At 37.3% G+C, this 25,042-nt stretch overlaps 1 protein-coding gene across 2 annotated transcripts in view; it reads left to right on the top strand.

The window, feature by feature from the left end:
• Window positions 1-25,042, top strand: part of ZNF277 (zinc finger protein 277) — a 133,154-nt gene that overhangs the window by 67,503 nt on the left and 40,609 nt on the right. The window contains exons 2-4 of one of the 2 annotated variants that reach the window (XM_023228179.2): window positions 8,810-9,011; window positions 18,000-18,088; window positions 18,360-18,442. In XM_023228179.2, coding sequence (XP_023083947.2) covers window positions 8,810-9,011; window positions 18,000-18,088; window positions 18,360-18,442 — 374 coding nt within the window. The remainder of the gene's footprint in view (window positions 1-8,809; window positions 9,012-17,999; window positions 18,089-18,359; window positions 18,443-25,042) is intronic. The other variant, XM_023228180.2, reaches the window with a different exon arrangement.

The following is a 25,042-nucleotide window of genomic DNA, read 5'->3' on the forward strand; positions in this document are numbered from 1 at the left end:
ATTGCTTATGCTTGCTTATAAATTGAACAAATGGGCTTCCCTAGAAACTATCAGATGATAAAAGATGCTACAAAGTTTAACACCTAAAGCAGAGTTTTCTTTATAGAATGAGAGTGTAAAAATAAAAATTTGAGCAGAGGGGGAAGCAAAAGAGTTGTTTTTCCTGAGTCTCTGTGGAAAAATGTGTTGCCTTTTCTCAAATAAATTTTTGTTGTAGACAGAATGCAATTATCTAGACCTATTAGAGACTTTCCAGAATACATAACCCCATAATTTTAGAACCCACTCCTATTAATTATAGTAAATTATAGAAAATTAATTATAGCAATTATTATTAGTAAATTGCTGTGTTTATATAAAGGTAACATGTTACTTCCAGAAACAGTCGTCCAAAGGGTTAACTTTAATGGTGGAGATTTCAGGCACTGTGATAACCAGATATTAAGAATTATGTTTACCAAGGGTATTTATCTATAATTTCCATATTATGCCGTGTATTAACTATTGCCTGTTCTGTCTTCAGGCTGTCTCTTTCTGCTCTGACTGCAAAATGAGAATAACTAGAATGATGGTTATTTTAGTAAGTTATTTTGTTGTTTGAAATCCCAACTGAATGACACTATTCATTTAGACATTATAAATAAAAATGGTAGGTCAAATGATAGAAAAATATAGTATAAGTAACAGGATACATGATTTTTCCATTTTTATGGGTCCCCAGAACCCTTTAAGAATCTATTAATTTTTATTTTATTTTATTTTATTTATTTTATTTTATTTTTGAGACAGTGTCTCGCCATGTCTCCCAGGCTGGAGTGCAGCTGGCGTGATCTCCGCTCACTGAAAGCTCCACCTCCCAGGTTCACGCCATTCTCCTGCCTCAGCCTCCCAAGTAGTTGGGACTACAGGTGCCCGCCACCATACCTGGCTAATTTTTTGTGTTTTTAGTAGAGACATATTAGCCAGGATGGTCTTGATCTCCTGACCTCACGATCTGCCCACCTCAGCCTTCCAAAGTGCTGGGATTACAGGCCTGAGACACTGCGCCCGGTGAAGAATCCATTAATATTAAATCAAGAGACTTTCTTCCTAGAAAAAAATTCACTACACACGGTATTGATACAGTTTCCCACTGAACTCCCGAAACCCCAGTCTCTGAATCAAGTGCCCACTGACCTCAGGTTAAGAACATCTGCATAAATTCCATCTGTCTTGTCTAATAGACGAGTCAATAGCCACATGTGGCTATTTAAATTTAAATTAAAACTAAATTAAAATTCAATTCCCAAGTCTCACTATTCACGTTTTAAATGCTGAACCGCCACATATGCTTAATAGCTACCATTGTTGGACAGAGTAGATATAGAGCATTTTCTTCATCACAGAAAGTTATGTTGAGCAGCATCAGGTTAGATGATTTTAAAATAGCCTGTTTGTCTTATCATTATATTTATTTATGTGTATGTGTTTATATAGAACTACATAGTTTGAAAACCCAGTACAGATACTGTAAAAACCAAATCAGTCTTTTAGGCACCAAATACAGATCTATTGCTAAAACATATGTTTGACTAAAAGTAACGCAGCAGGCTAACTTAGCTAGGCCTTCAGGACTGTTGTAGGATCATTTGTTTTTTATCTTTTGTCTCAGTTGCATTCTCCATAGTGGTAGTTCCAAATCTTTCCCCCTTTTCTTAACCCTTGTCTTGGGTTAAATATGGATGGAGCTTATCTCATATGCTCAGAAAACTGAGGCTATCCATATAAATCCCCTCACTTTATGTCTATTATCAAAAATTTCCTTGTGTTTTCTCCCTTTTCTCTTAATTTAATGTTCTGCAGAAATGGCAAAGTGATGAACAGAATGCAAAAGCCTTAGAATTTCAACAGTATAGTCAGGACCTAAAAGTAGATAGTTGGGAAGTAGGCTTATTCTGTTTTTTTGAAAGTGATGGCAAAAACCACAATTACTTGTGCACAACCTAACCTGGGCTTCACTCTTATGTGATTCAATTCTTTGTATTGGGGCCCTAGAGTGTGTATTTTGAATTAATCCATAGGAATTGCTAATAGATATCAGTGCATATGATTGATGCCCATCTCTCTTCATCCTCAAACATAAAACCATTCTCATTATTACCAGGATTAGTAATAGGAACTAACCTATAATTGAGCATGTGTGTCAGACACTCATGTGCTTTACATTGATTTCCTTGTTTAACACTTAGAACAACTCTGTTGGGTGGAACACTCTATCGGGTGGACATTTTGATTAATTCATTTTATGTTGTGGAAACAGGCTAAGAGAGGTTAAGTAGCTTGGTCAGGGTTGGTTAATGGAAAGTAATGGGACCATGATTCCTCCAGCCTTGACTAAAGTCATCTGACTTTTCTCTCCTCCTCTCCATTTTTTAAAATTATGGTTAAAAAAATACATAACATGAAATCTATCCTCTTCACAAATTTTTAAATGTACACTACTATTAAGTATATTTACATTATTGTACGACAGATCTCTAGAACTTTTTCATCTTCCATTACTGAAATTCCATACTCATCAAACAGTAATTCCCCTTTTCCCTACTTTCCCCAGCCCTGGCAACCACCATTCTACTTTCTGCTTCAGTAAGTTTGACTACATACCTCATATAAGTAGAATCATGTAGGTCATTTTCCTGCTGTGACTGGCTTATTTCTCTTATGATATCTTCAAGGTTCATTCCTTTTTAAGGCTGAATACTATTCATTGTATTTAAGTACTATATTTTCTTTGTCCATACATCTATTATTTCTACCTCTTGGCTATTCTGAGTAATGCTTCAATGAACATAAAAGTGCAAATATTTCTTTGAAATCTTGTTTTCAGTTCTTTTGGATAAATAACCAGAAGTGGGATGGCTGGCTCATATTATAGTTCTATTTTTAATTTTTTGAAGAACGTCCAAATTGGTTTTGATAGCATAAGGTGCATCACTTTACATTCCCACCAACAGTACACAAGGTTGTCAGTGTCTCTGCATCCTTGCCAACACATGTGATTTTCTGGGTTTTTTTAAATAATAGCCATCTTGGGAGGTACAAGATGATATCTCATTGTGGTTTTGATTTCCATTTCCCTGGTGATTAGCACCTTTTCATATACCTGTTGGATGTTCCTATGTCTTCTTTGAAGAAATGTCCATTCCAATTCTTTGCTTATTTTTTAATCTGGTTTATTTGGGCTTTTTGCTATTCAGTTGTAGGTTTTAATATGCAGTTGACCCTTGAACAATTCAGGGATTAGGGTCACCAGCTCCCTGCCCAGTCGAAAATCTTGTATATAACTTTTTACTCCCTCAAAATGTAACTATTTGGAGCTTACTGTTGACTGGAATGTAACAGTCAATTCACATGTATTTTGTATGTATTTCTATATACCGTATAGAATATATACCATATTTCTAACAATAAAATAAGCTAGAGAAAAGAAATATTTTTTTAAACATAAGGAAGAGAAAATATATTTACTACCCATGAAGTGGAAGTACATCATCATAAAGGTCTTCATCCTCATTGTCTTCCGATTTGAGTAGGCTGAGGAGGAGGATGGATTGGTTGTGCTGTTTCAGGGGTGGCTGAGGCTGAAGATATGGACATGGTGGAAGGGGAGGCAGGAGAGATGGGCACACTAGATATAAACTTCTACTGAAATAAATTCCTAAGTGGATGTGCGTAGTTCAAATTCGTGTTTTTCGAGGGTCAGCTGCATGCTGGATATTAATCCCTTTTCATTGACTCAGAGCAGCCTGTGGGAGACTTAGCTTCAGTGCAAATGGAATTTCAGGGCACCACACCTGAGGTCCTCTTGTCAATTATGCTCATGGCAGCAGGAGCTTTGAATGGCGCATTTCCATGGTCGTTACACCTACTGAATCAGGATCTGCATTTTAACAAAACCTCCAAGTGATTTATGTGCTCACTGAAGAACTTTGAGAAGCACTTCCCTAGAATAATAATTTGACACTTTGAGGGTCTTCCCCAGAATCAATAAAAATGTTAATAATCAGCATAGAATCTCCTCAAAAATTCAACTTCCTTGGAATGGTGTTTTTTACAGTTCATTTGAACAGAGTTGCTGTTCAAAGTGAGAACTAGAGCAGATAATTTGTTGTTAATGTGTAACACATGTGCAAAGTGGATTTGGGACCAAAGCAGAATTTCCGAGATGTTTGCCTCTTTGCTAAAAGGAGATAGGATAGAAGTGATTTACTTCCTTTTGTATTTTAGGGTTCAAGGTCCCTGTGGCAGAGGATTATATATTTCTGTATCTATTGTCTTTTGGTTTTTGTTGGATTTTTTTTTTTTTTTTTTTTTTTTGATGCCAAGTCTCACTCTGTCACCCAGACTGGAGTGCAGTGACACAGTCTCAGCTCACTGCAACTTCTGCTCCCTGGGTTCAAGCGATTCTCCTGCCTCAGCTTCCCGAGTAGCTGGGACTGCAGGCACCCACCACCACACCCGGCTAATTTTTTTGTGTTTGTAGTGGAGATGGGGTTTCACCATGTTGGCTGGGCTGGGCTTGAACTCCTGACTTGAAGTAATCTGCCCACCTCGGCCTCCCAAAGTGCTGGGATTACAGGCATGAGCCACTGCACCCAGCCTCTATTGTCTTTAACATGGAGTAAAATATAAATGTGACACTTGCAGTGACAGCTGGAAGTAATCTGTCAGACAAATCTTACTGAATTATGTTTGCTGGTCCATTGCTTAGTAATTTAGAGATTCTCTGTTGGACAGAATAGACTATCAAATAAGCCTTGAAACAAGGCCATGTCACCTAATTTATGGACTTTTCCTTAGGTTTAAAATACCCACACTGTTACATGATCAAGATATTCACACAATCCTTGTGTGATCATCCTCTGAACCACTGATTTCCAGGCGGTGGTCTAGGGACTACTCCTTGGTAAAAATTACATTTGCTAAGTCTACAGTAAGGTCTTGAAGTCAGTATTTTTAAAAAAGCTCTCCAGGTGATAAAACTCAAATTTGGAAACCACTTCTCTAAGCTAAAATGTATTCAGGATTCAGGTCTATCTCACATAAACATCCTCTGGTAGAGTGGTATTACTTACTCTGAATTCCAAATGCCACTTGTTCCTTGCTTACTAGGGAGTATACTTACATGAAGAGTGAAAAAAGAATTCAAAATGTTCAAATTAAATGTAACATACTTGTATTACTCTCAGCAATATTTATTGTTATCTTAGAATTCAATGTAATTTTTACATCATTGCTTATTATTTACTAGTGGGCCTGTTATACCAAGGCCCGTAGCACTAAACATCTGGCTGTAAATGTAGTTGGACTACCCTCAATATCAGGCAGAAAAAGTTCCCCTAAAGACAGCCACAGGTGTTCCCTGAAACAGGACTTTCCTAGAAACTGAGTACCTTTGGTCTATTATTTATTCTTTCATGTCTTCATTCAGCAAATATTTATCAAATACCAGCCATTCGATAGCTATTTCAGCTATTCCAGGCCACTGGATTCTTTTTTTATTTATTTTTATTTTATTATCTTTTTTTCTTTCTTTGAAGACGGAGTCTTGCTCTGTCACCCAGGCTGGAGTGCAATGGCATGATGTCGGCTCACTACAACCTCCACCTCCTGGGTTCAAGCAGTTCTCCTGTCTCAGCCTCCTGAGTAGCTGGGATTACAGGCTTGCGCCACCATGTCCTGCTAATTTTTGTATTTTTAGTGGAGACGGGATTTCACCGTGTTGGCCAGGGTAGTCTCAAACTCCTGACCTCGTGATCTGCCCGCCTCGGCCTCCTAAAGTGCTGGGATGCCCTGCATTCCAGCATGGGCAACAGAGTGAGACTCAGTTACATAGTAACTCAAGCCGGGAAATTCAACTTAATACCTCCCAAACCACAAGTTTCTCATGCATGAAATTTGCATATTCATGATTTTGTTTCTAGACCTTTGCAGTAACCACAGGCAGTTTGGTTCTGGTATGTGTGAATATTTAGGTCCATTCTCTTAGGAATAATTTGAAAAAAGATAAACTGAGCGTTAGACATACAAAAGGGAAAAACAGATGAACCACAGAGGAATAATAGAGAGATTGCAATGAAGCCTTGGGAAAAAATAAGGAAAATTATGGACATGAACTGTACTCTAGTGATTTTTGGACAATGTGGGCCATTGAGATTTGTATAAGAGTTACTATGGGGTATCAGGGAGACTGGAGGACATTGGCAGAATACATATAAATACAAAGTAGCTTATAAATATATATATATAAATTCACAGCACCAAACATACATACTAAAGAAGAAACAGAGTTGGAGAAATGCCATTTGGTATAGGGAGCAGAATAGCATAGTGTTTGAGTTTAGGCTCAACTCAGAATGTTTAGGCTACTGACTAACATTTTGACTTTGAAAACTTAGTTAAGTTTTCTAAATCTTAATTCTCTCATCTGGAAGATTGGATAATAAGATAATTAGAATTAATTAGGAAAATGTCCTAACACACTTTGCAGGTAATTTGCAAATAGCAAGTAGCTGATAAATGTTAGTTGTGCTGTTGATGATGATTATAAATACCATAGGCTTGTTTTCAGCAGTCAAACCAATAAATTTCTATATATCTCAATTAAATTTGTGGAAAGGATGTAATATAGTACTTGTTATTTCCTACATGGCAGGTAATATTTACTAATATTACCTTTATTTAGAATATGCTGCCTTTTGTAGCTATATACTAGTGGATGTAAAATACTATCATAGAGTTTCATAAGTATAATACTTATCTCTCTTTCCCCCATTCTGTTTTTCACATTTGAGTTTAAATTCCTATGAAAGTTAACCTACTACTAAAAAATATAACCTACAACTGAAGAACTCTAGAAATTCCAGAACTCCTTGATTTCATTACCTAATTTAATAAATACGGTAATTGATAACACCGGTTTTGTTAATAGTGCTTCTAAAGGGCTTATGTATTTTAAATAGTCTCCCTGCTGTCATGTATATCCTATGTATTCTCACCTTCTCTGATATTAATTTTGTGAACAAGGATAAACAGTTTGATTTAGCATACTTTAATGTGACTAGAGTATGTTTGAGTGATGTATTAGAAGCCCTCTTCTATGGGACATCTTCCTTCTCCAGCTCAGTTGAGTGACTCCCCCAACCCCTGCTCCTGTAAACCCTGTACGTTCTCCATCTCTTTATATTTTTAACTTACTTGTACCTTCAAACAGACTATGAGCAGTTTAACCTTGGTGGCAATGACCATATCATAGAACACTGAGCATCCCAGTAGATAGTCAGTTGATTTTTGTTGAGTTAATGAATGAATGCTGCCCTCTTACATTGCTTATATAATCTTTTTTTTTTTTTTTTTTTTTTTTTTTTGAGACAGAGTCTTGCTCTGTCACCAGGCTGGAGTGCAGTGGCATGATCTCTGCTCACTGAAACCTCCACCTCCTGGATTCAAGCAATCTCCTGCCTCAGCCTCCTGAGTAGCTAGGACTACAGGTGTGCACCACCACACCCAGCTTATTTTTGTATTTTTTTTAGTAGACACGGGGTTTCACCATGCTGGCTAGGATGGTCTCCATCTCTTGACCTCGTGATCCACCCGCCTCTGCCTCCCAAAGTGCTGGGATTATAGGCGTGAGCCACCACACTTACATAATTCTTAAGCCATGGTCACCAGTGTACCAGTGACTGATTCAATTAATTCATAAATTAAGAATACCTTTAAAAAGAAGACAAAGAAAGAAAAGAATAGGAAATTTTAATGGGAGAACTAATATTAACCTAATTCTAAAAACTTGTCTGTGGCATAGTTTTTGGGTCTTTCTTTCTGAAGAAAGTTCTTTTCTTTCTGAAGGTTGCCTGCCCTTCTGCAAATGCCAGAGGCCTTACCCTACTTTGTTTACCCCAGTTTCCTGATTACTAACTACTAAATAGCCTGTATAAGGTGACAGGTCTAGACATCCACTCTGGCAGACTAAAGGGGGCTACTGTCACAACTGGCTGTGGTTTTAGGCCCTGAAATGAGAGACACAGACTTTACACACTTCAGCTCTTAAAGATACTGTAGATAATGTTAGGAAGAGGAATAATATAGCCAGGAAAAATGTTTACCACATCACATATGTCTAGTGATTGAGCAGTCATCTATGTTCACAGAAGCCTGAATACATACTTGTATAATAGGCAAATGATAAACATAAATCAACATAGAAAATTGCCATGAGGGCCACCCAGCACATACTGTGTCTACCCAGTGTGAGAGCTTTGTTCTTCTTTGTGACAAATAATCAAGAAACAGGAAAGAGTTTGCAGGTGCGACGGGAAGCAGCTTAAAAGACAGGCCTGGCATCATCTGTAGCCTTAATGTATACCATTTACTTCCCTTGGTGTGATGATTCTCAGCCGTAGGTCACAATTGAGCCTTAGAACCTTAACCCAGAGTGTTGCAGCCTTCCCCCTTGCAAGTACCCCAGGAATTGCTGCCATTGGCCAGTGTCCAAGAAGAAGGCTTGAACAGCTGCCCTGACAAATGGGTTTCCCCTATTCAAGCAAGCAAATGAGGAGTTTGAGCTGCTTTGCAATACTCCCTGCCTCTGGGCTGCAAACGCTGTTTAAAATAATAATAAAGAATCCTACTCTCTAGCACTATGTATTTTTCCTTTTGGAGACATGTAAATATCTTTAGGATGTTTTTAATGCAGGAGGTGGGAAATCATCCATATGAAGAGTTGGTTTCAGCTTTTCTTTCTTTCTTTTTTTCTTTTGGTCTCTTCCAGACAGTAAGGATTGTATCCTGGAGCCGCTTTCCCTGCCAGAAAGTCCAGGTGGCACCACCACTTTAGAAGGTTCTCCATCTGTGCCTTGTATTTTCTGTGAAGAACATTTTCCTGTGGCTGAACAAGACAAACTTCTGAAGCACATGATTATTGAGCATAAGATTGTCATAGCTGATATCAAGTTGGTTGCTGATTTCCAAAGGTAAGTTCTGTTTTTGTCCTTAAAATAATTAAATTTGACCAGGTGTGGTGGCTCATGCCTGTAATCCTAGTACTTTGGGAGGCCAAGGTGGAAGGATCACCTGAGACCAGGAATTCAAGATGCCAGCTCTAAAAAAAATTTTTTTTAATTAGCTAGGCTCAATGGCATGCACCTGTAGTTCCAGCTACTTGGGAGGTTGAGGCAGGAGGGCTGCTTGCACCCGGGCGTTCGAGGCTGCAGTGAGTTATGGTTATACCATTGCACTCCAGACTGGGTGACAGAATGAGACCCTGTCTCTTAAGAAAGAGAATTAAATGTATTGTTTATTAAAGGAGTGGCATAATCTATATATAAAATAATTCCTATACAAATATGAAAATTCATATTCATTTTCAGGTTTCTCCTTACACTTAAAAAAGAACTTTACAACTCTTTTGTACTTCTGAGACTTTTTTGTTTTTGTTTTTGTTTTTGTTTTGAGACAGAGTTTCGCTCTTGTCACCCAGACCAGAGTGCAGTGGCACGATCTCAGCTCATTGCAACCTCTGCCTCCCGTGTTCAAACGATTCTCCTGTCTCAGCCTCCCAAGTAGCTGGGATTACAGGCACCTGCCACTATGCCCAGCTAATTTTTGTATTTTTAGTAGAGATAGAGTTTCACCATGTTGGCCAGGCCTGTCTCGAACTCTTGAGCTCAGGTGATCTGCCCGCCTCGGCCTCCCACAGTGCTGGGATTAGTCATGAGCCACTGCGCCCAGCCAACTTCTTAGACTTTAAAAAAATCTTTGCATTATTTTTCTTGAGTCTGTAAGTTTGAGAATGTCACATACTAATTTTTTTTTTTTTTTTGAGACGGAGTCTCGCTCTGTCAGCCAGGCTGGAGTGCAGTGGCCAGATCTCGGCTCACTGCAAGCTCCGCCTCCCGGGTTCACCCCATTCTCCTGCCTCAGCCTCCTGAGTAGCTGGGACTACAGGTGTCCGCCACCTCGCCCGGCTGGTGTTTTTTTTTTTTTTTTTGTATTTTTTTTAGTAGAGACAGGGTTTCACCATGTTAGCCAGGATGGTCTCGATCTCCTGACCTCGTGATCCGCCCGTCTCGGCCTCCCAAAGTGCTGGGATTACAGGTTTGAGCCACTGCGCCCGGCCACTAATTTATTTTCTCTAAAGAGATGAACTTTCCAAAGAGTAGATAATACCCCCTTTGCAGCATTCCATGACATTGTAGATCTTATTGATGTCTCCCAGATTATGTCTCATGTTTTAGGCCATAGACATTGTCTGAGTGGGTCCTTCCAGTAATTCCAGAATACACTTGGCAAGAGGACACTGAAAAGGCAGTGTTTGGGAATGGGATCCTTGGATCCTTTCAAGCCGAAAGGGTATTGCCCAAACAAATCTCAGTTTAAGTGTTGTGATGAGGTTGATTCCTTTTATCCCAATTTATAATTTCTGGAAGTAGTTGTCCAAGAGAAATACCTTCCCTATACAGTTACTGAAAACATTAAATTTGGTGTATCTGGTAACATCCCATTTTGAGGTATTCTGTCCTGATATCCCCATAAAACGTTGTAGTAGCCCAGACATTCAATACCCCTGCATCTAAACTCTGTTTCTCCCAGGCCATATAAAACACTCCTAGCAAACAACTTCTTTCTCACGATAGGTCTTGCAGAACAGCAAGCTGTATTATTAAGAGCTGACTATGAAAGTAGGCAAGCCTGGGGTTGAGTGCAGGCTTTCACACTTCCTAATCTTGTGATTTCCTGCAAGCTGCCTAACTACTCTAAGCATTGGTTTTTTCATCTATAAAATGAGGGTAACACCAGCCCTCACGGTTATTGAATATTACATAAAACAAAGTATGGAATGTGAGGGTGATCTGGCTGTGACATCTGTCACCCCATTAATCGCTAGGGTTGATTCGACTGATCTGGCTGGCTAAGTGGCTGTCCCCTTCCTCCCTCACCACTCCGTGTTCGTGCTTCTCAAAGCTGTGTTCTCGAAGAGGACAACCATCTCCGCTACAAGAGAACCAGTCTTTGGTCAAGGTATACGAGTAGCTGCGCTTCCCTGCTGGAACCTCCAGACAAGCTCTCAAGTCCATTTGTAGGAGAACATAGGGTAGTCAAGCTTCCAAGATTCCAGACACATCCAAATGAGGTGCTGCATGTGGCAGTCTGCCTTTCTTTCAAAAAAAAAAGAAAAAGAAGAAGAAGAAGAGTATGTGTAGCATCTGCTAGTGCCTGAGACATAATGTGTACCTGATAAGTATTAGATAAAATGCAAAATTTTATTTGTATACCAAAGGTGTATTTGAAATCTTAGTTTTCCGCAACTATCGTTTGAGTCTTCCGTTTGTATTCATGCTAATCTAAAAATCTAATTATCATTTGTAAAAGGTAGCTTTTGAGAAAATTTCATTCAAGGTTCTACATAATCTAAACTTTTGGAAGATGGTTTAAGTTGATAGCCAGCATACCCACAGAGGTAATGATAACTGTTCTCTAGCCTTCATCTCTGTCCTTATGTTCTTCCCACTGCCTAGCACCAATACTGAATATTTACTGTGTGCCTTCTGTGTATGTTGCCTTATATCGACTCAGCACTACTATTTTTGAATACATTTTGGTGTTGCCTTATCAGGGAGCAGAGATAGGAGGAGAGTTAATTGAATGATGTATGTTGCCAACTGGTAAAATAAACTAATTCCTTACATGCTTTCATAGGACATACTCTCTGCTCCTCATTATCATTTGTTATTCTTTATTCTCAATTAAAATATATGTGTGTATATGTCTTCATTCTCAGAGTATTCTGGGAGCTTTGTTATATATGCAACCCAGTTATATGTAGTTAGATCTGTTGATTTTGTTTGAGACACTTCTTAGGGTAGAGATCTTCTAATTCATACTCAACCATTGAAAGAAATACTACATGGGTTATTCTTTCCCAAGGCTTCTATTAGTCAGCTTTTCTTTAATGCGAAATCTTTATTTTTCTTTTTGAGTCCTGGCTGGAGTGCAGTGCCACGACCTTAGCTCAGTACAACCTCCACCTCCCTGGCTCAAGCAATCCTCCCACCTCAGCCTCCCAAGTAGCTGGGACTACAGGCCTGCACCACTACCCCTGGCTAATTTTTTATGTTTTTAAATTTTTATGGCTTCACCATGTTGCCCAGGCTGGTCTAGAACTCCTGGGCTGAAGTAATCCACCCACCTCGCCCTCCCAAACTGTTGGGATTACAGGTGTGAGCCATCGTGCCTGGCCATGAAACTATTCTTTTATTCCCTTTTATCATATAAACACAAATTTTCCTTCAGGAATTGCAGAAGAATATGATTAACTACCAGTGGTAATTGAATAGTTTAAGATTTTTCTTTCTCCTCTGCCACTGAAGTATGTGAGGAATGTCTGAATCAGAGTTTGTATTCTCCATTGTGCTTATGTATCATAGTTAAGTAGCTCTATTGGTACTAATCAATCTGTCTATTTGTATCATTGTTACTAATGTCATTGTTCTATTATCCATACGTGGGCAGGAAAATTGAATTATTTACTAGGTCTCGGGACTTAGGAGTCAGTAATTGAGTGTTGGGATTATTCATGCTTTAAATGCAGATATACAGTAAAATGGATGCTTTAATTAAAAAGAAGATGCATATCTAAGTACTTTCTAAAGCATATCATTAACATTTATTTGAAATATGGATACCTAGATTTTCCTTGTCAACTCTCCTTCTAATTAAGTAAAATTTGCACTCTCAGCAAGTAAAAATGTGATTAATTCTAATTGATCAGGCATATATCTGAGTAAACTCTGTTGCTTTTAAATACCTTTGACTATATGTAGTCTTCTTTAGATAATAACCTCCTACTACTTAAGGAAACTAAAAATTCCTCTCCCAAACAATCCAAGTATTGATTGTTACAATCAAAACTAAGTTGAAATCTTCTCAATATCATGTAACTGGTTTCTAATTTTAGAAGACAAGATATAAGATACAGGGTTGGGAGGAGGGAACATTAGAGGGTCAACTGGCATGAACACAGTCACTCAGAACTCAAGAGGAATTGTGACTTCTGAGTATAGTAAGTAATAAAGGTGATAATAAGAGGTGGACTTACCTTGTGGTTTACAAGAAGTAAGCTGTAAGTTTTCATACTATATTTATTTATGAAACAAAATAACAATAAAAACTCCTGGGGCAGAAGAAATAAAAACAAAAATAAAAATCTTTCCATTGAATCCATTTAACATAGTTATTTATACTGAGCTATTTGCTAGCTTTATTCAGTAGATAAAATTGCTCTGGAAAATAAATGTTAACTTCTTATTTCTTACGCTTTTTTATATTAAATTCCACACATTCACTGCTACTTAATTAACAACCATATTTCAAACCTTTATGCCTATGTCAATAACCATACCAATTACAGTGGGGCTGGGCAGGCAAGATATTGCAACAGAATTTTTTGTGAGACAATTCCATGAGACGTGATTTGAAGTTCCTTTGGAAGAAAAAAAGTATTTGCTGATGGCCTAGCAATTATTTTTATGGATTTTTAATGAAGTGTGAAATACTTTGATAACTCATCCAAATAGAGTTCCTACCACATGTTATTTCTTAGTGGCCTTTATATATTGAGTAGCTGCAATTGTAGCTTTCAGTAAACTAGAGAAGTAGGAAAAATACAGAAGAGAAGTACTAAGTGATCTCTTAAATTTGAACAATATGTTCTAGTGAGTGGGAAAAAAATGCCACAAGAAGCATGCACTGAAGATCTGCTATCTTTATGCTATCACTCAGTTGATTACAATTTATCTGAATGCCCATACCATCCGAAAGGAAACGTATATATTGACACCTCTTAATTATAAGCTTAAAAACCACTATTATATGTTTAATGACTAGGATGTTTCTTTACTCAAATTTAGACGTAGGTCAAAATATATGTTGTTGTTGATGCCTATAGTATACCACAGTAAGATATGATGCCTAATTTTATGTTTACGTTGTATGGTGGTTTATGGTTATATTTTACTTTGTAACAGATTTTTTTTTTCTGATGTTGTTGTCACCCAAGTTTTGGTTAGGAAGAGACCACTCAAATGACAACTTTGTTCCTCTTGTACCAACCTATTACCTGCTTTATCCCATGGGAAACACTTCCTATTTGAGGAGGGCAACTGAGGTTCTGCTAGACAGAATCTCCCCGTGATTTTAAGTCGTTGATGTCAGTAATTTCTTCCCTTGTGCATATCACCTTGAAGTAAACTCTGATGGAAAATAAATATGTCATGTGATTCTTCTCTTCAGACATCAAAGAGACAGTACTCAAACATAGAAGTTTTTGGAGACTGAGACCCACTGACTATTGGAATCAGGCTCCTGTTACCTCTGTAGTGGAACTTCTCTGCACCCTTTCCTACCTAGTTAAGCAATTCCAAAACAGCCCCAAACAGCTGGCGTCAATTTTCAGCCCTTAGGTAGCAATTTGGAAGCAGTTCAGACTGAGGGCTGCTGTTAAGTAGTATGCCTTTTGGAAAGGGAAAATATTCTCTTTCTCTTCAGACTTCATTTCTGTACTTCTGGTTCTGCCTTGTCGAAAAGCATTCTACGTGACCTCATTGGTCTCTGAGGGGAAAAAATGCTTCAAGTCTCTATTTTAATTGTAGGGGCTCTTTCCTGTCCCTGCCTTCCCTTTTCTGCATTTCTTGTACTGATTTGTCCCGACATGACACTGGAGGAGCTGTGTTGTAGAAGACTGAGTTTGGCCTTGGAGTCAGAGAGACAAAGTTCACATCTCAGTTCTAACATTTCAATTGACCTTGGGCAAGTAAGGACTCATTAAATAGTAGCTGCTAATAATTGTCATTATTGTCACTATCATCATTCTTCTCTTCTACCACTTTAGCCACCTATATGTGCCCTCTGACACTATTAATATAACTATTTTGTCTTTTTCATCAAATGTTTGCTAAAATGTTATTGTTTTTGTTGTGTGTCTCATTATTTCGCTGGGATAAACATAAATTCTTCACTACCTTAGTCTTATTTAAATATGTTATTTTTTCTTATAGTAATAATTGTCATATATTAAACACCCAGAATTTTGGACAATGTGCTTTACATGCATTATTCTATTTAATTATCAACAATTTATTTTGCACATGAATAAACTGAGTTTCAGAAAGATTAAATAACTTTAAATTCAGGTTCATACCTTTGAATTCAAAGTCCTTGCTTCTGTATTCACCATTGCCTCTGGGGTGGTAATTAATACATCAACTATGACACTTTGACCACTGTCTTAATTTAAAAAGCAAAACTGCTTCTAGCATAAGATCTGTGCAGATAAGCAAGGAACAGTATTGATTGTCCATTAAGAAAAAAAAAAAATGTCATTGGCCAGGCACGGTGTCTCTCACCTGTAATCCCAGCACTTTAGGAGGCCAAGGCGGGCAGATTGCTTGAGCTCATGAGTTCAAGACTCTCCTGGGCAACATGGCAAAACCCTATCTCTACAAAAAGGAAAATTAGTTGGGTGTCGTGGTGCGTGCCTATAGTCTCAGCTACTGGGGAGGCTGAGGTGGGAGGATGTCTTGATCCCAGGAGACAGAGGTTGCAGAGAGCTGAGATCACTCTATTGCACTCCAGCCTGGGCAATAGAGCCAGATCTTATCTCCAAAAAAAAAAGTCTTTAATAATTCAAAGAGCAGTCTGTTCACGAGGATCCAAGCTCTTACCTGGTCATCTGTTCCACATGGTTTACACAGATACTTTTCTAAGACTGTGAACATTTTCCAAAGTAAAGTAGTCTGTGTATTCAAGGAATTATCACTGCCTTTCAACAGGTTCTAGACCCAAAATGGAACCAATTATATAGGACTGACCACTGTTCTCCGTTTTGTCTAGAGGATACCATCCAGATAGTCCTCAATGGAGTGGCAACCAGGACTGACGATCCTCTCCTTGGTGTATTCTAGCAATAGCCATAAGGAACCTCCAGAGGGAACTTGGCCTTCCTGTCTTTTGAAGACAGTTATCTTAGCACCTGGTTCTGCCATGTATAAATTTGATTAATCGTGAAAATAGATGTCTATATTTCAATTTAGAAGAATAATCCATCTTCTCTTCCTGGCATCTCTAATACAGGTTATACTGTGTTCCTTCATCCCTGTCACCACTTTGTAATGGAAAATGTGCTGAGGGGGGAATAAGAAAAGGACTAGGAATTTCATTTTTATTCTCTTAAGCCTCCTCTTGTCTTCTCTTTCCTCTTTTTTCCTCTCTACCATGGGGTGGTGGGGAAAGCAACTAGTAAGGAATGGAAAGATAGAGACTAGGAGTAGCCATGTAGGAGACTGAGGAGTACAAGGTGTTGAAGCTGGCCCAGGATGGCTAAGGAAATAATGTCCCAGCCTTTTGTAGGTACTTTTTCTCTATTTATCTGCTGTGATGGATCCAATATACACTTGCCTTCTTCTGAGATTTCTAATATGGAAGCCCGTGAGTTAGCCAAAGATTAGGGTGCATCATTTATGTATTTGTGGTTTAAGGCTCAATGGGAGCTTAAGATTGCCATTTTAAAATCTCTTAGAATAAAAGTTAGCACTGTTTTATAAGAAAAGGGTTCACCCCTTACCCATCAAAGTTAACAGTATGGTTGTACAGGAAAAGAAAAACTTAAACATGGGATTCAATTTTTATACACTATTCATTGACTTCTTTTTCTTACATATTCTATATTCATTCAGTGTATTTTTATTTGATGTCAGCTCATGTCATGTTTCTCTTTCTCCCAGACTGCTCTCTAGCACAGACTTCTAATACACAAATGCCCTTTCCATAGAGCACTATGGTATTGGAAAATTAATGTTAAGAAAAAAATTAATAATAAAAAGGAGACAAAATATTGGGAATTGGTGACTACTTAGAGAACTTTACAGGAATCTTCAAATTCTCTACTTCTTTAAAACATTTACTGTGGACCTACTATATTCAGAACATTCCTAGATGTGCTACGTCAAGCCATTTAAAATGTCCACATTTCTACATTTCTACTCTTTCCATATTCTTCATCTATTTCAATAAGTCCCATTTCTTTTTTTTTTTTTTTTTTGGTTCTTTGGTGTAAGTTACTTGTTTTATCCCTCAGTTGTGTGACCTGATAAATTGGGAGCTATAGAGTCAACCTTTCCTTTTCCTTTCTCTCTATGAAAATAACACTCTCTTCCTGGTACCATTCAATAAATAAGACTGCAATTGCCAATATAAGTCTTGTTAGATAAATGGAAAGATGAACCACTTGTTAAATCCTGTCATCTTACTCCCTCTTTCATCACATATGTAGGTCTGGGTGTTAGGCTTTGGTTTTTAATTTAGCTGGTATGCTGCTTCTAACTCTGCTCATTAGATACAAGAATTGTAAGTTGGGCTATTTTTCCAAAGTCTAAATTTGCCTCATGTCAGACTTAGTGTGGACATATGGAACTTTTCTATCTTATGTTATATTGATATTGATTTTAGACTGATTTCTTATTGCATTATTCTTCTGACCTCTGTTCTTTGGATATATAAGATAACCACTCAGTTTTCTCTTTATTGCAGAGTGTGTGTCATAGCCTATTTAATCATTATTGCATTTTAAAGACATATAAACTTAGATGCTATTTCAGAAAAATTCATTATCACATAAAAATATTTCATTTTAACTTTCCTATATGTCTGTTTATTGAATTTGGGGATAGTAAAGTTTAGTCGTTTTCATGCCCTTACGTGGTAATTCCTTTTCATTAAGTCTTTATTTGATACTTGTATAATGCTCCACTGCCTTTGTGTTCACAAAAAACTGCTAGAAAAGCTGTTTTAAGTTAACATTTGATTTGATGCTTTGGGATAACTGAATGTGCTTATAGATTCCTGTCATTCTAAAGCAAATAGTGTATTGAATCTTCTCATCATTCCTTATTTTGTATTGTTCTAAGGTACATTTTATATTGGAGGAAAAGGTTCACTGAACAGCCTATCACAGATTTTTGTAGTGTGATAAGAATTAATTCCACGGCTCCATTTGGTAAGTGTATATCCTGGCTACCATCTTTTCCCTTCAGTATAAAAATTCAAAGGAATAATCTTACTGTCTTATATTAGAATTGCTTTTACTTTCATGATAGATAAAATTAAATTGATGTGTTTATTTTGCCTAACTTGAATAAAGCTAAAACAGTTCTTTGCCAAAGAGATCCTAATGGACACACACATCTATATTTTTTACGAAATAAGTCCTTCTGGGAAAAAAATGGTAAATATCTTTTTTCTGATTTGTTTTCCTGATCTCTCAATAGAAGAACAAGAGAATTATTTTCTGTTATGTGACGTTTTACCAGAAGATAGAATTCTTAGAGAAGAGCTTCAGAAGCAGAGACTGGTAAGAATTGTTTTTAAAGGGTGAATAGTGTCTTGAAAATACATATAAATACATATAAAATCATATTTATTTTTCTTCTTTTTTTTTTTTTTTTTACTTTTTGTTATGGAAACTTTCACACATAGGTAAAAGAGGAGACAATACAAAAAGGTCTTAAAACAGAAAAAAAGTATACACTTGACTGAAAATTAAAGCATTTTATGTTGAAAATGCAGACAGAATTTTTGGCTTTGTTTTGCTTCCTGGATTATCTCTAAAATAACAACAGAACTTACACATTTTAGTGTAATTTTAGCTGCCTGACACATGCTAAGGTTCAGTAGTCGTGGAAAAATGCCCTCAGCTAAAATTGAGTTGAATTGATTAACCTTTTTTTCTCCCCTTCACTGGAATGTGCTATGCACTAACATTTTTTTAATTTCCCTTTATGAATTAAGCATATGGTTTAATCTACATAGTAGCCTTTCTGGTTTTCAGCCTTAACCATAAGCAAGCTAATTTGAAAACCTCAGCATCTTTAACCTTTAAAAAAGATGATAGCACATACAAGCATGAAAATTTTTATTTTATTTTATTTTATTTTATTTTATTTTTTATTTTTTATTTATTTGTTTTTGAGACGGAGTCTCACTACGTTGCCCAGGCTGGAGTGCAGTGGCGCGATCTCGGCTCACTGCAAGCTCCGCCTCATGGGCTCATGCCATTCTTCTGCCTCAGCCTCCCAAGTAGCTGGGACTACAGGCATCCGCCACCATGCCTGGCTAATTTTTTGTATTTTCAGTAGAAATGGGGTTTCACCACGTTAGCAAGGATGGTCTCGATCTCCTGACCTCGTGATCCACCCGCCTCAGCCTCCCAAAGTGCTGGGATTACGGGCGTGAGCCACCATGCCCAGCCGAAAATTTTTATTTTCATTAGTTCATCAGAAAATAATTTTTTTAATTGTTAATTTTGTTTAAAAGCACATGGGTTCTCATCATTTGTGATCTAATCTCGACTATTACTTGAGGTTGACTTGCTGTTCCTTTAATGATTTCTCATAAATCTTTCTTGTATCTTTGGACTTGGCTAAATATGTTATAAGAGAGAGATGATTTAAATATTTGTGCTATATCCTCAAGAGATCTAGGAGAAAAATAAATACTATTTACCATAGTCATATAATATAAGAAAGTCTCTGGAAGCACGTTTTATTTTGTAGACATCCCAAATGATTTTTTCTTCCAGTATGGGAAGGTGATACCGATGGATACTGATTTATATGTAAGAAAAGTTATGCTTTTCCTGTACAACAACAGCAGTAAAGAAATAGGACTTCCTGAGTTTCTCTTCTCTCCTTACAGCGGTGTCTTATGAAATATGCAAAACAAGGGTAAATGTACTATCATGTCTTATGAATGTTATTTGTGTGCACTTACTCATAATTTTCAATTTACATGAATTTTCTCACTGTTGCTAACCATGGCCTTGAATGATCAGAAACCGTCAAGGATTTATTTATAAGAACTCAAACCCTACTACTTCAGCCATTCTTGTTCTTTAGCATGCAGAATCTTTACCATATGTCTGTAGATGGACTTAGGTCTCTAAAAATACCTACATATACTGCATTTAAGTTACCTTTTTTACTTTACAGTTTGATAAAGCGATACATTTAATAAAAGTGAGCATTATGCCAGCTTACAGAAACAAAATAAGAATAAAAAGGCAATTAATCCATACATGTTCATTGAATTTCTGCTTAAGTAGATGCCTGTACAAAGAAGTACAAGAGTACAAGGCATAGTCCATATCATACAAGAGTGTACAGTCTGGGGAAGAAAGATAAATATGTATTCTTATCTTGGTAGTAGAGATAATGATAAAATATCTTGCTGGACTTACGAAGATTAAGTGACATGTAATACACTTAGAACACTACCTGGCACATAGAAGGCACTTAACAAATACTAGCCAATAAAAATAACAGTAATAATACTGTGTCTTAACAATGAGAAGGATTTGGATAGTTAAGAGAGTTGTAGAGAAGGGAAGAAAGACACATATGCATCTAAATGTTCAAGATGTGTTCAGAAAAATCCAGTAAAAGTCTACTCTGGCTTAGGTGGAACATTTTTTATGGGGAGTAGTATGAGATAAATTTGAAGAGGTAAAATGGAGCTAAACTGTGGAAATCCTTCAGTGCCAGAAACTTGATTTTGTATTAATAAAGACCCATTAATGTACCCTCATTGCCCATCAGTGGCATGAAGGAAAGAGTAAATGTAACTGTGTATAAATCCATTTCAAGCTGTCAAACCCTGAGAAAGATCAGACCAACTTGGGGATTGGAAGTAAGCTAACAATGGCTGATGAACAGCCACAAGCCATGCCTTGTATTTGGTTCTTGCTTCATAGCACCCCGTGAGGTGGCTATTAAATGCCGTTCTATTTATGAGTAAAATGTGGCATAGGAAGCTTAATTTGCCCAGGAACACATAATGAATGAGGTGCAGAGCTAGACTTGCAACCAAATGTTCCAGATACATGCCTTTTAAGCCATGCCATGCCAGCATAGTAATTATTTGGCCTCTCATGTGTCTGGTACTATTATTCTAGGCTCTGGGAATCTCTCTGTCCTGGGTGCTTATGGTCTGACAAGTCTGTGTAGGGAGGGGATTCAGGCTTGGATTGAAGTTTAGGGAAAGCAGAGGCAGTTTACAATAGCCCGCCACTGGAATTCTGATTAGAGGATCAACAGAAAGTAAAAAAGGCTTGCCAAGCAGCAGGAAGACAGGCTGAATTTGCCATCAGCCAGTTCATCACAATTTTATGCTACATAGCATGGAAGCATGAGGTTAGTGTGGGTGATTCTTCTGTGGGTGTTAGCAATGATTATAGGATCTCTCTTTTATATAGAAAGAACTTTACAAATCAGTAAGAAGCATGTCCAGAAAGAAGTCTAAATCATTAAATGAAACAAAAGTAACAGGATATTTTTTCTTCTTCTGTCAAGTTAACAGGATTTGAAAATAATAGTACTAAATGGTGGCAAGAATGTTAAGAGACAAGTACTTTTTCAGCTGCTTTTAAGAATGTAAACTGGTATACCATTTCTGAGAGGCGCTTTCTCATCAAGCATTGGAGCTCTTGAAGATGTTTATGCCCTTGGCCCATAGTGTGCAAGAACTCATCCTAGGAAGATTATACAGCCAGAGGGTTTTGAAGTCCCTCACTCTACCACAGCTTGGTGGTTGTTTCCTTATGTTGCTACTACTTATACTTTATCAAACAATTTTTTATCAATGAGAATTTCAGTCTAGTTTCTAAAACATGTAATTTAAACTAATCAAACTGCTTTATGATAATGGATGTATAATGTAGTCAGTGTTTGAGTGACCCCAGCTCAGTATTTCAACTCAAGGACCTTGAATTGAGGATCTTGAGAATCTCAACTTGAGGATCTCAACTCAAGTCCACGAGGAAGAACCCTCAAACTAGAGTATTAGTAGGGCATTTGCTGACTTGATTTGCATTAATGATGATTTGCATATGTTTTGTTCTTCAGTATTTATTCTTTCATGTGGAACTCTAAGTAAAAGGCATATAGTTTAAGTACCTTTGTATGGTTTGCTCTTAGTTCAAAATGACTTTGTAACTTCAGGGCAGAAACTGTGTTGTATGTGTAAACATCCTTCCTAGTCCTCCCTGTACTCCTAAGTTCATATTGTTATTTTTCCCCAAACCTCATTTTAAACAGACAAACAAAACTCTGTTTTCTATGTGAGTGGCTGGAGGTATATAGAGTTTAAATGATTCACTCAAAGTTACAGTAGCAGATTTTATGCTAGAACCATATTTCTTTCTCCACTTTCTTTGAGATTTCACTGGTTTCTTGACATTTACAAGATTTGTATGTGTTCCCAGTTTTCTTTTTGAAGAGCTTGATTCCTACTTGACACTTCTTTGAACATTTTCATCCATATTCTGAAGGGAACTACAGAATTAGGAAGATTCTCAAGGATTTCAATAGCTTGTACACCTACTTCCCTTTGGCTTCCTTTAAAAATTCTCCCTTGATCTTGGTGCATCATTCTGTTATTTCTCATCAGTCTAGCTTAGTCTCATCCAGTGGTTCTTTTCCCTCTTTTCTCTTAAATATGCGTACGTATGTTTCCCAAGATCTTATCCCCAGTTCAGGGCATGCACATCCGTGTAGCTACCACTGTTATGCCTGTGGCTTAAATGTTAGTGCTGGTGCAGAGCAGGCAGTCAGAGTAAATATTCATTAATAGAGTTCATCCACAGCTTTCATCCTGGCTCACTTCTGAACCCCAAATCTATATTTCCTCATATGAAACTTTTCCATTTGGATTTCCAGTCTGCACTTTAATATGCCTAAAAACAGAACTTATTTTTTCCTCCCCCAAAACTTGCTATTTGCCTGTTCTCCTTTTATTACATAATGACACCACCATTCTCCTGGTCACTCAGTTTGGAAATCTCTAGAAGCATGTTTAATTGATTCTTTTTTTCTCACTCCTATAGCTAAGTCATTTGTCAAATCCTACCTACCAGGTCCAGCTGAGTCCCAAGTCCCACATCCATACTCATACTTACCTTGTCTATAGACTTACCTCTTCAGGCAATTGACACTGCCTCCAGAATGTTAATATTAAATGATTGTTAAAATTAATTAATATTGCTATTAATTGATTAATAGCAATTGATTATTATCTGTTAATGTTAATATTAATAAATAACATAAGTCACTTTATTCTTTTTTTTTTCTGACAAGATCTCCCTCTGTCACCCAGGCTGGAGTGCAGTGGCTCACTGCAACCTCTGCTTCCTGGGGTCAAGTGATCCTTTTGTAGCAATGGCATCTCACTATATTGCCCAGGTTGGTCTTGAACTCCTGGGCTCAAGGGATCCTCCCGCCTCAGCCTCCCAAAGTGCTGGAATTACAAGAGCAATTCATTGTGCCTGGCCCTATTCTCTTCTTCAAAAACTTGCACTGTTGTTTATTATCTTCATGTTCTTAAGGTTTTCTAGGCTCAAACTGCATTTCCAGTGTCTTTTCCCTAAATTGTCCAGTGTCCAATTAATTCGTTTATTCAACAAATATTTATCTTCTTTTTTTTTGAGACAGAGTCTCGCTCTGTCGCCCAGGCTGGAGTGCAGTGGCCGGATCTCAGCTCACTGCAAGCTCTGCCTCCCGGGTTCACGCCATTCTCCTGCCTCAGCCTCCTGAGTAGCTGGGACTACAGGCGCCCGCCACCTCGCCCGGCTAGTTTTTTGTATTTTTTAGTAGAGACGGTTTCACCGTGTTAGCCAGGATGGTCTCGATCTCCTGACCTGGTGATCCACCCGTCTCGGCCTCCCAAAGTGCTGGGATTACAGGCTTGAGCCACCGCGCCCGGCCCAAATATTTATCTTGTACTAGATATTTTATAAATACTATTGATATGGCAGTGGATAAAACAGGCAATGGTCCCTGCCCTTGTGAAGTTTACACCGTATTATAAACATTACTTTTCTCACATTTATCAAGTATGTTAGGTACTTTCAGGATTCTACTTCATGAACTAGGAATGGCAACCCCCACCTGTGTAGATACATATCCCTCAAGGCATTGCTGAACTGCCACATTTTCCAAAAGTTTCCCGTATGCCACCTGTCAAAATTAATAACATCTTCTAATTCTATTAACACACTATTTTATTTGACTTTTCAATTATAGTTAGTTATTTTAAAATCTGTCTTTCTTACTAAGATGCCTCTTAGCAGTTCAGACTGTTATATTAACTTTTGTATCTTCTCTGAGGCTTGCTCTTAAGTATGAACTGAAATTTAATCCTGAAGTATTGGCTTGTATTTCTATAAAGCCATATAGTCAAATATCCCTAATTAACAAGGATACAATATAGCTAAGGCAGACATCTATAATCACTGCATTATACTTTGCACTTCAACATAAAAAAATCCTCAGTTTTTCCTTTGTCTACAGGAGAAAATGTGTGGTATTCATAAGCTCTCAGTAGCAAGATGTAACTTAACTAAATTGGGAAAAAGGGAAAGGTAACTGTATGAAGGTGTTTTTTTAATCACTATTTCAAATGTCAGAGATATCATTCATGACAACTACAAATTTTCATAAAAGTTTTAACGTATATAACAAATTTATCTTCAGGAGAGAAACAGTTTTTTCTGTTTTTAATTCTGCTTCATGTGTCTCACCTCTCCCCACAATCAAGCCACAACAAAATGAAATTGCATATCTGCCACTGAGAAGATTGTTCTTCCTCATGCCACTTTTTTAAATATAGATTTTAGAGACTTTCAGTAAAGGATCAAATTACTGTATGCCAACAAACTCAAAGTAAAAAAATCAATTTATATTTATACCTTTCTTGCATAATTCCTATCTTTCAGGCACAATACATACAATTTCTAAAACTGCATCTAGAATAACATTTTCTTAAATATAAGATGATATTTCCCATTGAATGTAACGTTGTTATTAACAGTGCAACAGACATCAGTTTAACTGCAATGACCATTGAGTAAGTTTAACCTTCAGATTGATGACTGCTTTCTTTGGGAAACAAATGGTAATCA

The sequence above is a fragment of the Piliocolobus tephrosceles genome, chromosome 8, assembly GCF_002776525.5.
Source record: "Piliocolobus tephrosceles isolate RC106 chromosome 8, ASM277652v3, whole genome shotgun sequence".
NCBI lineage: Eukaryota > Metazoa > Chordata > Mammalia > Primates > Cercopithecidae > Piliocolobus > Piliocolobus tephrosceles.